This window comes from Vanellus vanellus, assembly GCF_965231255.1.
Source record: "Vanellus vanellus genome assembly, chromosome: 9".
In the NCBI taxonomy this organism is placed as follows: Eukaryota; Metazoa; Chordata; class Aves; order Charadriiformes; family Charadriidae; genus Vanellus; species Vanellus vanellus.
This window is the reverse complement of record NC_138914.1, coordinates 10096806-10114179: the sequence shown is the minus strand read 5'-3', so window position 1 is coordinate 10114179 and position 17374 is coordinate 10096806. Positions and strand designations below refer to the sequence as shown.

The window sequence follows — 17374 nt, the reverse complement described above, 5'->3', positions numbered from 1 at the left end:
AGCGCCAGCCTCCATCCTGGAGATGCACCGATAGCTGAGGGAGGGGACAGAGAGATCCCCAACCCTCAGGCGAGTTCTCACCAGAACATCTGCATTTTAATTACCGTGGCATTAGATGTGAACCCTTTCTTAGATGGGAATTCAAAGCAGAGTTGCATTTCCTCAGATCTCTAGGCAAAAAAACTTCAAGGGTGACATTTATTTCAAGACATATTAAAATAGGTTTCGGTACGGCAGAGTAATATTGTGTCAAGATTGAAGATTATGACAATACTCCAGCATATCTATATTCAAAGCTTCCTCCTCCTGCGCAACTTTTTTTTCCCTAAAGCAATGAAAAATCTCTCCTGTTGTAGCACTGAACTTTAAGATTATGGTTTTCTTCATGATTCCCATTCTTCATTGAATTCCAGTGAGTGAAAAAAGATTTGAAGGAGTGAATTAGCATAGTTTCCATTGGAGCCCTGGTAAATTGTTTCCTGTCTATCCTACAATCCTCCGAGATCAGATACAGATTCAGTTCAAAGACTGGTACAGAAAATCTTCCACTGAAATCTCCCCTCACTGATTCCTTATGAGCACCAGGCAGATATTTAATTGTCATCACAGATTAATGTAGCCAGAATACACTTACAGAGAAAACACTTAAAGTGAATAAGAAGAAATGGCTGTAATTCCTAGGCTCCTTTGGAAAGTCAGCACAAATGGTAAATGGGATTTAGCTAATCATGACTCTTAAAAGGCTGTATATTATTAGTTAAACTTGTTTTTGTCAGAGCTGACAAAAAAGTACAATTCAAAGGGTAGAAGCCCAAGTGAGGCTCCCAAAACGCAACCTAGACATTCATGGATTCCCCATATCCTGACAAAACCTCAGCATGGACATGATGAAGAATCCATGTCTGCACGTCAGGAGGCAGACCGAGAGCGGACAGCACCGTCATGGCCATGCCAACATCAACAGTACCAAGGCAAACTCTGCTGCCTCAAAGTCTTCTGCAGGCTGAGGGGAAGCAGACGAGAGCATGTCTGTGGTCACCTTCATGGGCCATCAGGAAGGGAAGGTCACCCAGAACCCTCCTGGCGAAGCCATGGCCACCCCACCGTGCTGCACGGGGTAAAGCCAAGTCTCTCCATCCCCCGCCGGGCACCCCGAGCAGGTCACCCACCTGCCTGCAGACGGTGCTAGCAGGACCCCGTGCCCTGCCCGAGGGACAGGCAGTGGACAACAAGGTTGATAAGCAGAAGGCCAGCGTGAAGGACAGGTGCTGTTATGGACCTAAACGGCCCTAGAGCGAGAATGTATCAGGAACAGTCACTTCAAAATGCGCCGTTTCTGTGTTTTGCAGGAGCAAGAAAACTTTTTGTAGGTTTATGCTAATTGCTGCTATGCATAGCTGCATGCGGACAGCTTTTAAACATTGACATTTAAAATAATCCTTAAGTTCAGTGGACGCGCTTGGAGGCTAAAGGGCTGCGGGCTCCACAGCAACACGGCACCGTACAGCATTGTCTGCTGGGTCACCTCCAGAGGCCCCTAAAGGCACAGTCCCTTGGGACATCAACCTCGCGCATGGATATGGACACTTGATAGTCAGGAGCAATCACCTGTTGCTATTCTCAGGTACATCACCATTTCTGCGCTAAAATTATACAGAAAAAAGCTGTGAAAAATCTGGGATTTGTAGGGAAGACGAATATCTATAGAAACTCAAAGAACTGATAATCTCGGGTCACAAGTCAAGCAGAAGCAACCCGTTTCCCGGCTTTGAAGTTGGAGTAATTGGACTCCCGGCCAAGGATCTGCTTCGTAAGTGCAACTCTTCTTTAACCTTTGTGCGGGCTCTGCTGCGTGCTTCGGTGATCTTTTTGTACCGTCGGTCTGTGGGGACCCATCAGCTCTGTTTCAAATTGCTACAGCATTTCAGTCTCCGCTTGCAATTCAAGTTCCTTTGTGCACTTATGAAAATAATAAAAAGTAATGTATGAAAACGTCATCGCAGAGAAGAAACAGTATTTTCAAAAATGATCCTATTTGTTATTTGACTTCTTGATCTTCGAATTATTAAAACATAGTCGTTTAGTTGTTTTTTTGATCATTTAGGATTTATTTTCCTTCTATTAAGATTTACAAGAATTTTGCCCAGCCACAGCAACCGCTTCAGAAACTGAGGATCAGCCTCGAGACTGCAGCTTCTCGCTCACTGAGAGGCTATGACAATTTAAGCATTTTCCCAACAGTTAAGCTGCCTTCTCACTACACAGGCACAGAGTACATGACACCCTTTCATCTGCAGGATGCACTCAAAAAAAGACAGGATCTGACTGAATTTGTAGGATTTTGATCTCTTAATCACCACAAGATGAGAAATGAATAAATAGGAGGACAGGGAGCTCGACAGGTGTAACTAGCTTAGGTGTTTCTTTATTATTCAGTTCATGTTTTCTGCAGTTTGAGGGCCTGAAGGGCTCGTACAAACAGAATCTTTAGTTTTTTCACTGGCAAAAATACATCCACTGTGCACTTTGAGATTTTCAGGATCTCACTGCACGAGCACTTGATGTTGTAAGTTTTCCCTGGTTTGGGCCTTTTTCTCAAGGTAGTGTGCCGATATCAAAATTCATCCTGAGCTCCTAGTACAAATCCAGTCTCTCTTCATTAAAGTGTTGCTTGAGCTCTTTCTGCATGAGTGTCATTACCTTTGCAAGGAAGAAAAGACTCCGAAATCAGGTACAGATAGGATGATTTCAACTGCACAGTCACAAGGAGATCTATTACATGCAAAGAGGATCTCAAGCTCATGGGCTCAGGATGCTTGAAAATGGGCTACGTTTTTTCTCTCTGGCAAACAGTTTGGACAAAGCACTCCCACTGCTCTACTTTCTGGTTTTACTACAAATTTGGGTGGAGGACTGGGAGAACAGTCTTTTAAGCATAGACTAAATATTGCTTTCTAAGTCCTAATCTTCATGAGATGGAGTTGCACGGCTGCGCCGGTGGCCCAGGGAAGGGCTGGTTAAGATCAAGGCTAAAACCAGACAGCTGACACAAGCCCAGCAGCGCATTCCTCTGTCTTTGCCCTCCTCACCACGACACGATGGGTGAGGAACATGTGGGCACCAGCACCTGTGTCCCAGGAGCTCCCAGGCTTTATCCAGAGGAACACACCACCCAGACCAGTACAGCCTCTCTCATTGCTTCTTCCATTCCCTCATCCCTCTGCATTCTCCAGGCTGGCCTCGTCCGTTCGGTGAGTTGATGAATGTTGTTTATCCTGCACCTCTGGGAAGACTGAACCAATCCACAGAAATTCTGGGAATTTACTTTTCTAGAATATGAGAAGAAACTGGCTTCAGAGCATCTTTCCATAGCCCCAGGAATGAAACCCAGGAGGGTCACAGCTGGACACGGAGCCTGGGCACACAAACACGTGTGCAGTTATGTACCATGAATATGACAAGAAAAAGCTAAACTCTGCCCCTGGATAATGAACCTTAAAAGGAATTGGTTCTTTTCCCAAGGAAAATGCCTACAGCCAGGTAGCCAAGAGAAATTAAAAAGGTTTAGAGCTGTCTCAGTTTTGCCACCATTCTCCTTTCCATGCTACAAAGCAAACCACTACTTAAGTCCCTGTGCTGGGCATGAGTTCCATGTATACAAGCAAAGAAAAACACCATATGGCCATGTAAATCTATCACAAATGGAGGAGAAAACCTCATCTTTTAAAAGCCTGACCGAGGAAACACAAATAAGGAAACTGAAGTTGGTGCAAACCAGTTCTTGGAGCTGGACAGTAGGCAACATTAGCTGGACACCCAATTTCTCAGAAATGATTTCTCCCCTCTATTAAAATGGTTAGATGACTGTTCAGCATCTTCATATGCAAGAACTGCCTAGAGATGGCCACATGTGAGCTGCTTTTCAGTACCAAAATGGCCCAAGTGCAATACTCTACATGAACGCTCTACTGCTTCTACACCGGCTTTGTCCTTTCTAATTAACCTTCCAAAATGAGGAAAGTAGAACTCTCCACATCCAGATCTCCTCAGATCATTCATCTCAAAATTTGCTCCTGGATGTAGTTAATGCCACGTACTTTCAAGGAAAGAAATTAAAATCTCCTCATGTTCACCTTGCTGTTTATAGGATGATTTATACAGGAAGGAAAAATATACTCGGCACAAATGTCCAAGCTTGACAATGAAATACCATCTGTGTTCCTACCTTTAAATCTCTCAGGTCCTATTGACGATGTGTGGGTTTTGTTAAGTTTATTAATAAAAATGTTTATTGGTAGATCGCAGCAGGGAACGCCGCCCCGTGCTGCCCAGTGAGGATATGATGTTTGTGCCAACCCCTCTTCCTGGGCTGCCTCGACCGTTTCAAAGCATATTTTTTCAGTACTTCCCTAAATCTGTTTTAAGTATGGATTTGGAGGTATAACTTTTGGCTCCTGGTTAAATCGGAGATCTCTGTCTTGTACAGAGCTAGGGCAGAGCAGTGAGACCTCCCGGTAAGTACATTAGCGAGGTTTATGAAGGGGAAACGACATTAGGTTGCTGCAACGTTAGCTGCTGTAAGCGATCTGCTCTGGTGCCTCCGGGCTGGTTGCAGGTGAACGTTTGTTAATGAAACTAATAAAATTACAGCAAAACATACGGGGCAAGGAAATTTTGCTGATATTCATACACTGCAACGCAGAGAAAAATACAGGAAAGCCCGTTGTACTGTATGGAACGGAGGGGTTGGTACGGCAACCATCGCCACCACGCCTGGGCAGCATCGGTGGATAAAGGGTAAGCAGACAAAGAGATAAAGTTCCCCCATCCACGTCCTCAGGATGATTTGTCTCCTCTGAAGTGTCACTAGAGGAATGAAGGTTGGTGTAACTACTCTGTTTAATTACATAGTTCTGGCTCTGCAAGCGGACCTGACCCTTCAGGTGTCCTCTCCCTTCTCGTGAGCATGTACCTAAGCTGGGTTCTGGGTACCCGAAATTTCATCCAGTTAGATTTTGCCAAGTTTTGCCAAGATTTGCCAAGGAAGCCATATAAATAAAGAGGAAAAATGATGTGTTATGCTAACAAACTTCTGGGATTTCAACGGGCATATTTGGTCAGAGACAAGCTTAGGCTATTTCTCCCAAAGGAAATCAGTCTTCTGGAAGGTATCCTAAAATCGCAGCAGCAATTTCTGTCTTTGGACTGTAGTAGGCTATTTGCCTTGGTTAAAACATGATGTTTTCAAATCAATGCTAAATAAACATGGCCTTATGCCACCAGCTCTAGCAAAACAATAAACTACTCTTGATCCGCATTGAATGAAAAAATATATAAAGTGAAATTAAATGGAAAAGTCACATGGGTCAATACAGTCAGCTCACCGTTGAAGTTAACGCTGCGTATGTACTTGAGCAGCTTTTTGCCTCCCGCGTGCTCCATCTCGGGGCAGACCCCCGCGTAGTCGGCACAGAGGTCCTTGTTCATGTGGTGGAGCGCGTGGGCCATGGCGTACACAGCATCGATCACAAACTGGACCTTCCCCTCCTGCTCGTAGTGGGAGTCTTTGCCAATTCGCTCCTGTCCTGCACGTTAAAAACAAACACACACATACACACACACACAGAGAGAAGAACAGTAAGGAACAGTATTTTCAAACGAATCCTCTTGGAGCGCATTTAAAGAACTGCATGTTTTAGTCAATACAATAAAACATTTTGAGCTATGGTATTACTAATTAAAACAAAAACAAACCCTCTTTCTTGATAGTAGAATCATCAACACTTCTTCTTGCAAGTTATTCTACCATAATCCAAAGAGACAAATCCTACCACAATCGCAAACTCGAAACTCTAACCTACAGGGACCATCTCAGAGGGAGAAAACACCAGACTCCGTCTGCTCCCAAAGTATGTCTTTGAAAGAAGAAAGCATTTAAAAGAGAGCACAGCTGGTATTTTAAAGCCTGATGTTTTGTTCCGTTGCAAATCCCAGTCTCTAATTGAAAGATGGAGCCAGGCTGAGGGAAGAAAGGATCACTTCAGACACAACCGAAGGGGTGCTCCAGAGAAGGGAGTGAAGACGCCCACTATTAACGCCACCTCAGGACGCTCAGAATGTTTGCATTAACTACTCACTCCCCTCTCCCAGACCTGCAGAGACCGAAATGTCCTTCAGCATCCACCGATTGCCTTTAAAATACTTAAGAACTGATACTTAATACTGAGAACTTAAGGAATCCAAACACTTAATGTCATCCCAACGGCAACAGGGGTAAAGCAGTGGCTTGAAAGCCATTCCTTGACCGCCGCAGCACCGGCGTGTTAGGAACGAGAAACCCTCTGCCTCAGAGAGGCTCCCACCCTGCAGGCCACGGCACCGAAACTCTGAGAGAAGGGAGGCACCTTGCACGTGGAAAATTGAAACACGGAAACTGAAGCATCAAAAAGTCAAAAGAACTCAATAGCAGTGACAAAGCAGGTGAATCTAAATAATTTTTGTGGTAGGCTCATGCCTGAACCATTCCCTCCCCCGCAGACTCGAGATGCATATGAAACCTGGTGACGTGACCGTAAACCCAGGCAATCGGGTGGCGTTCCTGCTTTGACTGTTCCGGGAACTGATAACTGGTTGCCTCTGCGATTAAGCAGGAAACCAAACAGTATTTTCAGAGCTTAAAGCAAAGCCCAGCAGGTGAAGAATCGGGAATCTTTGATTATTTTTCTTTCTGAAATTGTCCACTAACTTCTTGTTTTACTTTGGCTAAGTCACACCAACGTGATTCAATCTGTCCAGCTGCAAAATGTGTGATTATACTTACCTATCTCACCAGGGTTTCACGAAATGTAATTACTGCTTGTGAAGTGTTCCGAGCTGCATCGATGAAAGCAGCAGAAGTGCAATCTATTATTTTCCAAGGGTGGCAATGCCACGTCCCACTTGTTCCACCTGCAGCATCACACTTCTTTCTAACCTCACATCAGCCCTGACCACCTTCCTGCAGTACCTGCGGGTCTGGGTCCTGCCAGGAGCTCTGAGAAACCAGCCCCCGCAGTCCTCTCGCACGTTTTAGAGCCCTTCAATCAAAGGAAATGCTCACTTGGAGGACACAAGTGGGGAAAATTCCTTTGTTAACGCCCTTAATTAGAAACAGGGATGAGTGAATTTAAATCAGCTGGTTGATACCAATAAGGAAAGGAAATCAAATTGTTAATGACTGTGAGAACTAATGATTTCTAACGGAGGCCAGAAGCCCATTTCCCTGTTGCTGCTCATCTAACATGTTTGTATCTCTCCTTCCTGCGCTAACGAACGTCAGCTCCACCGGCACCAGCACCAGCCCCTCTCGCCCCAACCTGCCCCGAGCCTCCTCCCTCCAGGGCAGCGCCAGGTGTGCAGAACACCACCGTCATGCAGCGCCCCAGGTCTTCTCCATCCTGACTTCCCTTGGGGTACTGTCTACCAGGCCGACCCATTCTCTAGCCAGCCATGGTTTTTTTTGGCTCGGAAAAGAAAGGCACCGTGGAGCTGCAGCCCCCTCCTGCAAGTCACGCTCGGCAAAGAGATCCAGACAGTTTGCAATAAATTCTGCTCATACATCTCACCCCTTCTCCCACCCTCAAGGTGGCTTCATCTAGAAAGGCTACACAGTCCTGGTGCTGGCAGCTCTTTCTATAAATACATATACATCAGGGCTTGGAGCATCTCCCTTATGAGGAAAGGCTGAGAGAGCTGGGACTCTTTAGCCTGGAGAAGAGAAGGCTGAGGGGAGACCTTATTATGGCGTACAAGTATCTAAAGGGTGGGTTGAGGGAGGATGGAGCCAGGCTCTTTTCAATGGTTCCCAGTGACAGGACGAGGGGTAATGGGCACAAGTTAGAACACAGGAAGTTCCGTTCAAATACACGGAAACACTTCTTTACAGTGAGGGTGACAGAGCACTGGCACAGGCTGCCCAGGGAGGTTGTGGAGTCCCCTTCCCTGGAGATTTTCAAGACCCGCCTGGATGCAGTCCTGAGTAATGTGCTCTGGGCAATCCTGCTTTGGCAGGGGAGTGGGACTAGATGATCTCTAGAGGTCCCTCCCAACTCTGACAATTCTGTGATTCCGTGATCATGCTCTCTCAGTAAATGCATGTATTACATATGAATATTTAAATATTAAATGTATATTTAAAGTATAATTACTAAATATAATATATTTAAATAAATATCTGATTTATTTATTACAGAAATTCTAAAAGCACAAAGAATATCTAGATATGTCCGCAAGTGATTTGCTAGAAAGACATAATCCCCGTATATAAGCACATTTAATTATCTACGCTTCCCCCCTTTTTTGTTTCTCTCCCTAATTTCTCTCCCAACCTGCACCATTGACGTCTGATCCACTCACCCTACGAATTATGTTTGAGATACCCTCTACAAAAGCCACTCAATTTTAAATCTCAACTACACTGGAAACATTGAAATCCTGAAAATAATTCAGGAGGGTAAGAGAGCTTCCAGGCCGTGAAGATCCACGTTCTGTCCTTTTCATTATTTCACTCCCCTCTCGTTGATTACAGACCTTATTACATTTCCAGGCCCTGACAAGGAAAATGCTTTTAAGTGGTTTCAGCTCAGCTACATAACCAAATTAGCAATGCAACAGAATGCATGCCAAGGGAAGTGAGGCTGGGATTGAAATGCTGCACACAAACAATACTGATGAGGCATGTTAAGTTCCAGAAGCACGGCTGGCCAAATGCACAGCAGAAAGGAAAATTTTAGCAGTGAAGATATCTGTGAAGGGAACCTGAGCAAAACCCACTTAAGAAACCCAAGAGCGATGTTGGTGGTGTCCAACTACAAAAATAGTAAAGATCTGAAAAACTGAATAGAATTTCCAGTGACAAGAATGCTTTCCTCTACTGAAACCAGCCATTTAGCTGAGTATTAAACATCGAGAATTTGTGTAAAAACCAGGAATGGGGTCAAATGTGACCCCTTCCTCTCCCCCCCCCCCCCCCACGTTCCCCCCGAAAACATGCATGAATTCACACCATTAGAACAAGAGTGTGCTAGCCTTCGTGGAAACATGACTTGAGTTACCTTTTAAAGAGACTATTGCAATTAGAAGTTTAGCCCAAATTTGAACTAGCAGAGAAGCAGCAAAGCAATTGCCATACTTTACATATGCCAAATAGTCTTCAGGCTTCAACACTAAAAATAAAAAATAAAAAAAAAAATCCGAATGAATGGGCCTGACTGAACAGAGCGTTCCCTCTTAGTTTACATCAAGCTACCACCATAGCGAGCCAGTGAGCAGCAATCAGGCCCCAAGTTCATTTTCAGACAGGGGTAAACCTAAGCGATGGCGACAATTTTAATTCCAACTTCAACTTTTGTGTGGCAAATATTTCCCTCTCTTAAGTTTAGCTGAAGAAGCCCAGCTGAAAGTTTTACCACATGCTTCAGGAATGGCTTCTGTATAGATGGGCATATAGAAATTCAGTTATTAATTATTCCCGGAAGAGAAGGAAGCCCACAGAAGCCATTAGCTTCTCACAGACAAAAGCAGTGAGACCGGTGCTGTGTGTGCCCCCGGCAAAGGGTAGTCCTGGACCCCCAGCACAGCCGCATCAGGACATCGTGGGGGTCTCAGGGGGGCGAAGCTTACTGCAAGAGAAAGAACCGACATAGGAACTCGGGTGTTGGGTGCATCAAGAAACCATGCAACCCTCTGGGCTGTAAGGAGACACCAAAAAGGACAGAAAGTAAAGATAAACCCCATTTGCACCATGACGTGCAAATCTTCTGTTCTTCTCACATGCCCCTGCTCTTTAAAGGTTGCTGCCTTTTTTTTTTCCTTTTCTTTTTTTTTTTTTTTTTTTTTTTCAAATTTGGGGATCTTCAGGAGCTGTGCAATAACATCATTTTCTTCAACAATGAAGTAGCTGACACCCGAGACACGTGCACGCAAAGTGATTTCAAGAGAATGCACTTTTGTACCGTGGATTTGAAATGGAGTACCTTGGGATGTCAGGAGAAGGATGAAACACAAAAGCAATTTATTGACATGAGCATTTTTTGCTTCCAAAAGATCTATTTGAAGGTGATGACAAATAATTTAACCTCACTTCCTACTACAGTCTCAAGTGCTCATCATGATGATTCCTGAGAGACTGAGCAGCTCGGTCTCTCGCTTCAGGCAAATCTTCACAAGAGAAAAATACTGCAACAAAGAGAGGAGAAAAAGGCCCAAACCCAGAGTACAGAAAATACAGAACGAAAGAAGTCCTCTTGTACAATCTCCTTCAGATGACGCAGAAATGAAATGCATGTTTAAGAACTCCCGGTCACACTTTTTGCATCTCCATAAAGGTGACGCTCAACACCTCCGTCTATGGAAAAGGAGCTTGACAGCATCGTTTTTCACATTACATTTCCTTAACATCCCTCCTGCAGTTGATTTTTCTGGACTCGTCGTCGATCATCACATAATGCAGGGGATACGTTATGATGTATAAATAGTGTTGCAAGGACAATTTTTATGGCATATAATTCAGACAGACATCAAAATCCCACTTCATTGGTGCTTGCGTTAGATGAATTCAGACATCGGTTCAGTTTCTGAAGGATTAAACACATTTTCAAAGGAACTTACATAATAGTACTGCTGAGAACCCGGTGATAGTCATCATTAACAAGAGATTTAATTTAAAGATTGCAGAATGCTCACAGTATCAAACAAGGAGCTATTATTTGTACAAGTTAGGATTCAGCAGCTGGTTAAGTGCTGACAGAAAAATATATACTCTTCATCCATCTCCAGCATATTTAGCGTTATTAGAAACCTGATGCCTGTGCGCAGAGAGACATCCATGATGCAACAGCTACAATTATTAGTCTATGACTGTGTAAGTGCCCATATATGCTGTTTCGTAACGACACTGAAGCTTCCTCCCGCTACACACCGTGCCGAGAGCTCAGCCCGCGCAGCTGCGCTCATGGCACTCCAGAAACATGCGCAATAGCACCAAACAAATGGATCCATCTTCGGTAGACAAATACACACGTCCCGGGCTCTCCAAAATAAGAGCAGAGCTGTTACTCCCTGGATATTCAATGACGGTATAGACACTACTGTACACGCAGGAGGTGTAACGTCTGAGGGCTTCTCCAAATAAGCTCTTTAATTTTAAGTAGCTGAGTAGTAGAGCTTGAGAAAAAACCAACAATATGCTAGAGTAAATATTGTAATTTAAACAAGCCGAGTATGACAATCAGGCCTCTTTGCAATATAATCCCTGTATTGTCATTCTACAAAGAAATACAAGATCCAATAATACAGCTATGTAGTTACAGCCATCTATCCAGCCCGTCCTAATTCAGAAGATCTCATTATAGACAAAAGCCTTTATCTCAAGACCATCAATCCAATCCCCATGGATTTTCTTGGGGAAAGCAGATGAACTTTGAAGTTTCTACTGCGAACCACACAAGAACATCCTTCTGTGCTGGGATAAAATTTCCACCTAACCGTCATCCCCCGCAGGCTCCGGCGAGGCGGCAGAGCCGGGGCAGCCGCGGCGCCCAGGGAGGGCAGAGCACCCCCCTCCCCGGTGCTGGGGCACGCCGGTTCTGCCTTCCTTCTAAGGGCTAAAGAAACCTCTCCCTGATCTCCTCTGCAACCCCCAGTGCCAGCGTAGCTCTATAGCCGCTCGCCACCCCGACGGAGAGAGATAACTTCATACTGCACAACAAATTTGGAAATCGGGCCAATTGTTCTATGCCGCAACAAGCAGGGAAGCCTTTTTTACGTAGAAATGCTTTTTTTCTTAAGTTGGTACACACTTGACCCACAGTCAGACATCTGCAACAGTAGATAGAGACAGAGACACAGCTGTACTGAGAGACTCGCGTAACACCACCAAAACCAGCAGAAAGCAGATGTAGTCAGCTTTAACTATGCCTCATCAGCCAACATTCTCGAAGCAAACTTTGGAAGCCAGGCTCTCACAATGCCTTACAACATATTCTTCATCTGGGAGGACAAAAAAAAAAAAAATATTCCTGTACTGTAACTGGTCTTCGCTCATAAATATTAAAGCAAAAACCAAAAGGAGCACAGTGCAGCAGAAAGTCCTACTGAAAACTTGTTATTCCAATAACAGAAATATCAATATTCCATAATAAGGAGAATAATAATAATAATAACAACAATAAATCAGCAGCTTACAGAAAGCCTCGATGCAATGAGTTTTATGAAGGTACATACATTGTCAGACAATGATTTTAATTTTTTTTCTCAATTACACTGATTCAACCCACCGTACAGTTTCCGTTCTCAGGTGTGTACGTGTATCTGAGAGAACAGATTTGAGATTAGAAAACTGACCTAATTTTCTTACCTGAGAGGTTTTCTGTGCGTTCAACGTTCCTATTAAAACATATGCAATAGCTCGCATTTCTGTTCCAACGCTGAAGTACTACAGTCACAAACAAAGGGGCGGCAGGCTGGCCGACACTGACGGCACGGACACTTCTGTCGCTAACGTGCAAATGGAGAGAGCTTCCTGTAGCAGTAATTGCCAGGGAAGCCAGCGATCACGCAAACGTACAGAGGCAGAACTTTTTAAAGATTAGAAGGCCTAAACTGGAGCTATCTTTATATTTGAGCACTTGGGTAAATTTGCAAATAGAGGAATATGTATGCAAATAGCAAGATGACAATTATTTGAATCACGGGGCTTTGTTGGCAAACCACCTTGGCAATCTACAAATATAAGTGATTCTAAGAAACGTATTTCTGAAAGATAACAGAGTTTAGAAATCCATAAAACTGGTTTACCTTAAGAATAAACTCTGCAGGGTTGGTTAAATGTTGGTTGAACCAACCACTGCAGGGTTCTTTTAGGAATCTCAGGTATATATATTTTCAAGTACTATGATGTTAAATGAGATTCACTTTCAGAAATGAAAGCATAGAGGTCGTCAAGCTATAATGCATACTTGAACTATTTGATATTATATGGAAAATATTTTGTTTAGAAAGAGTTGCACATGGCCAGTCAACTTGCGAGCTAGTGCATAATAACATGGCTCGTTTGCTCCTCAACTTGTGCATGTCACATTTTTTAGAAAGAAAAGTCAACTTTTCTTCCTCATGGGTGTTAGCATTGATGTGTTTAGGCAGACTGAAGATCGTTGAAGTATTTCCAAAATAAGATGCAATGCAACCTCTTAAAAGAACAGAGAACTGAAATCCTGGGTTTCAAATTTAAGTCAGACATTGGCTAACCAGCCATCCTCTCCTGAGTCCTCGTGTCTCTGCTCTACAGCTATAGCTCTGTTGGCCCACAGGAGTCAGTCTTCACCCAAAAATGAGCTGGACTTGGTAAGAAGCAATTTATTGGAGAGCATATTGAGACATGTCTTGGATTATTCCCCCCCGGCTTTGAGAGGGAGCCTGGAACCAAGATCACAGACAACTTGAAAGACAATCGCCATGAGAAAGAAAAGAAAAAGCAGAAGCTGTCGACAGAAACGTTACAAAAATACAGATCAGCCACTCGGCAGCAAGGAAACGTTATATAGGTGTCCTGAGAAAGAAGGAGGGAAGAGGAAGGCCATGTTAGCAAAGCAGGAAAACAACTACCTAGACCACTTCTATACCCACATCAGAGCACAGGATGTAATTGAGAAGCTAAACCTCCCATCCTGGTCCGCCCTTTAACCTTATTCGTAGCTTGCAGGGCAAGCAAAAGAAGATAAATTTCAGTCTTTATCCTTTCTGCACTGAAATATTATATACCTTCACACACATGCATTAACACACGTTTCATACCTCGGAGCCTGGAGGAGGAAATGCACAGAGCAATCTCGGTAACAAGAGCTAACCAAAAGCTTTTTTGCTCGCGCCTATGCCATCAATCACACACCACAAAATCCCGGGCGAAAATCCACGCCGAGTCGCAGGCATGTAAATCCTGCTGTGTCCACGGGCAGCTGGGAAAGGCGAGCCCAGCCGAGGATTTCACCTAAAGCAAATTATTTTACAATTTGTATCCAGGAGCCATGACAACCAGCCTTACTTCAAGTACTTTTGTATTTCAGCACCTCGACTAACCGCTGCTTAGGGCCAGACTACCCTTAAGGACTAATGCCTAGGCAGCACTTCTTACAGATGATGACAGCGGGCATTAACAAAAGGGCTTGGTTGGGTAGAAAGATCTAATATCATTGGCCAAGATTTGGAAAAAAAAAAAAAAAGAAAAAAAAACCCACAAAGACACCCTTGCTTTCTTTTTTAAACTTGTTCTGTTAAAAAAAAAAAAAAAAATAGTAAGAGGGAAAACAACAAATCCTGGACCTCCAGAGTCTCAGCTGCTCAACCATAGAGCGTACAAGGCAGTCAACTTGTCTTTCTATCAGGCACGGAGGTAATAAGGTTCCCCCACCTTTATGAAGCACAGCTGAAGGAAAAAAAAAAAAAAAAATCGTCTTGATGCAGAGAAAATTGGCTGATAACTGAACGGAGCTGACAGAACTGCTCAGCCCCTGCGTAGCCTTGGAACGGCGTTTCAAGGTGCACTCACGTTGAGCTACACCTGCAGCGAGGGACAGACGCTGCAGATTCTTGCACAAAAGAAAACTGTACTGTGCATGGTTTGGATCCTCCTAAACCTGCTTTTTCTGAAATTCCAAGGAATTCTTGATATTTGCTGTAGGACCCAGATGCAGTGATACCCACACGCCTCACCAAGAACAGGGGGAGGGTGCAGAGAAGAGGGGGAGCAGCCGCTGCCTGTGAACACCGGGCAGCTTTCGACGGAGCTCCGGTGTTGCCCTTGCAGTGTTCCTACAAACCCGTCACCCCGAACCTTGAGCAGTGCTGGAGATGGAGCACCTTCTGCACTCACAGCCCTCAACGCTGTCAGTGGGAATCAGTCTAAATTTAGACTGACATGATTTATACGGCTCTGTGGACAGTTAAGGTCTTCTGACATCCTCAAGACCAATAGATATTCATCCTAATGAATACCATAAAGCTGTTCGCATAAGAAGTGAATCACATGCACCATGGCTCCTGGCATTTGTTTAAAAAAATGCTTTAGATATTGGCCACCTGCCATTAAGTTGCTTGAAACATCTCAGACAATTTATTTTTTTTCCTGAGATGAGGAATTTTGATAGCCTTTTGAAAACTATTTTTCTTTCCATAGTAAATTGCACTTTGTTAATCTATTAATGCACTAGATCACTTTTTGTAGTCAAATTATAAATAATCTTCTCATATCCTCAGGCTCTGCTATTTGTAAACCTTTTTTTTTCCCCTCATTATTTTTCTTCCCTAACATATGGCTTCATAGTACAAGCCGTCTTGATTGCTGGTGAAAAAAATACAGGATATTGCTATTAGCTTCCTTATCCTCAAAAAAAAAGAATCCCAGCTACTGGTATCATTTTAAACCAAACCACAGATAATTAAGTGGTTTGCCAAAATTATCTGGGCTGTCTTCCCCCAGCCCTCCTTTTCCATGGTCACGGAACACAAAAGAGTGCCACACTGGGGGTGACATGCCAAATCCCGGGTATCCAGACTTGGGCTTCCAGCACCGTGGATTCATGGTATTTTTCCCAGAAGCACCATTAGTTTTGAGAAAACCCCGACCAAGCGTAGCTCTCGGCACTCTCTATTGCTTCTTCCCCTTCCAAGGGTAAACTCCCAAGAAGGAGGTACAGGGAATTCTGACAGACGTATGGCACAACCTTATTGTAAAATTTAACCATAAAGGATAACTATTCCTTTGCTACTTTAACTTTTTCCTGTACTAAATGGAACTCTGAACTTCTCTTCCTTCCCTAAACAACAGCTGTACCCAAAGCACACGGCGATGCAAGGCGGGACGGTCACTGGTCTAGTCTCACGTTTCGGATGCACATCAGAGCGCGGGGCATTCTCTCCCCACCTCTAGAAGCGAGTACATGTGTATATACACACACTCAAATTACTGCCTTTTTTATTATTATTTCATTATTTTTACCCAAAACACCTCCGTCCTTCACTGCCTTTCAATCCTACCTTATAACATTTCCAGATGAAACAGCCTTTCCCGATTGATGCTCCTTACATCTTAAAGGGGATTTGGTCTCTCTGAGCCACCACGTCTTTTCCCAGTAAAATCCTGCCGATGGGGCAAGCCCCCCCGCCCCCGCAGCATCACCCCCCACCATGCCCCCTCCTCTTCCTCCAGCCCTCCAGGGGACCTGACAAAGGCCAGGGCTCAGGGATGCCCCGGGACGGGCGGGTGTCGGGGGTCTCTCCCCGCTAGCGCGGCATGTTTGCTCCCAACAAGGCTGCGGGAGCCGCTCCTCAGCGCACCGAGAGCATCCGGAGTCCTGAGAGTGCTCCTGCCGCCACACTGCCCGGGAAGGTGAGTCCGGGCCCCTTTGAGGCATTTTCTCTTGTTCCAATTTGAATTCTAAACACAACCGTCCCTCTTTTACAAACCCTTCTGCTTAATTTGTGTCGCTTCGTCTCGCAGGGAGCTTTCTCCCAGCGTTTTCTTCAGAGCGAGTCATTGTCTGAGCCATCATCTGGGCTGTACCTTCAGACTGATTACACTTGCAGATAATTAGAAAAGCTCTCCGAGTAATCTACATTCCGATAAATGACATCCAAGGTGACATCACCCTTATATCACTTCATTAAGTCTCCTTGAGTGTAAAGCTACCTGAACTAAAAGCTGTGTTTAATAAGTGAAAAGAGTCAAGTGTTGCGACGTCCCTTCCGGACGGCGTCACCGCCGAGGCGGGGGGTCGGTACCGGCGCCGGATCGCTCTGCGCAGCGCCGATGCCCCCGTGGATTCACGCGCCCGCATCTCTGCACCGTGACGCCTCTTCCGCCGCGGGTGAGCAGCGGTGGGGACGCTCCCGCTGGGACGGGGCGCACCCGCGGGGCCGACGCGTGCCCTTAGCGGCGCAACCCGCAGGCACGGAGCTGCTACGGTGCAATGCTGTTAAATATTCAGCGCTGCGTATTTGGTTTCAATAACCACTTTGGAACTTGTGAACAACCTGGTTCCTGACAATATCTACAGAAAAAAACTCGTATGTATAATCAGCTGTTAATTCTAACTCCCTCAACCTCACGGCACCGGCAATATTAGTACGATGTGGTTTTGTACCGGCAGATATCTTCAGCGGAGCTCACCATGGAAGCCCAGACCCCGTCTCCGCACGCGACGTGGCGTGGGCAGAGCGCTCGGCACGGCTCCCTTCGGGAGGCACAGTTGGCAACTACAGTACTATCCTCTTCTGCAAAGACAGTTGTTTTCCTCTGTTAATCCTTTCCTATAAAAGCACATTTTTACCATCAAGTGTGGTA

The 17374-nt window shown here is 44.8% G+C and overlaps 1 protein-coding gene across 2 annotated transcripts in view; it reads right to left on the bottom strand.

The window, feature by feature from the left end:
* Positions 1-17374, bottom strand: part of GRM7 (glutamate metabotropic receptor 7) — a gene marked incomplete at both ends in the record, with an annotated part of 314318 nt that overhangs the window by 97729 nt on the left and 199215 nt on the right. For both annotated transcript variants that reach the window (XM_082487664.1, XM_082487663.1), the window contains one exon: positions 5385-5585. In XM_082487664.1, coding sequence (XP_082343790.1) covers positions 5385-5585 — 201 coding nt within the window. The remainder of the gene's footprint in view (positions 1-5384; positions 5586-17374) is intronic.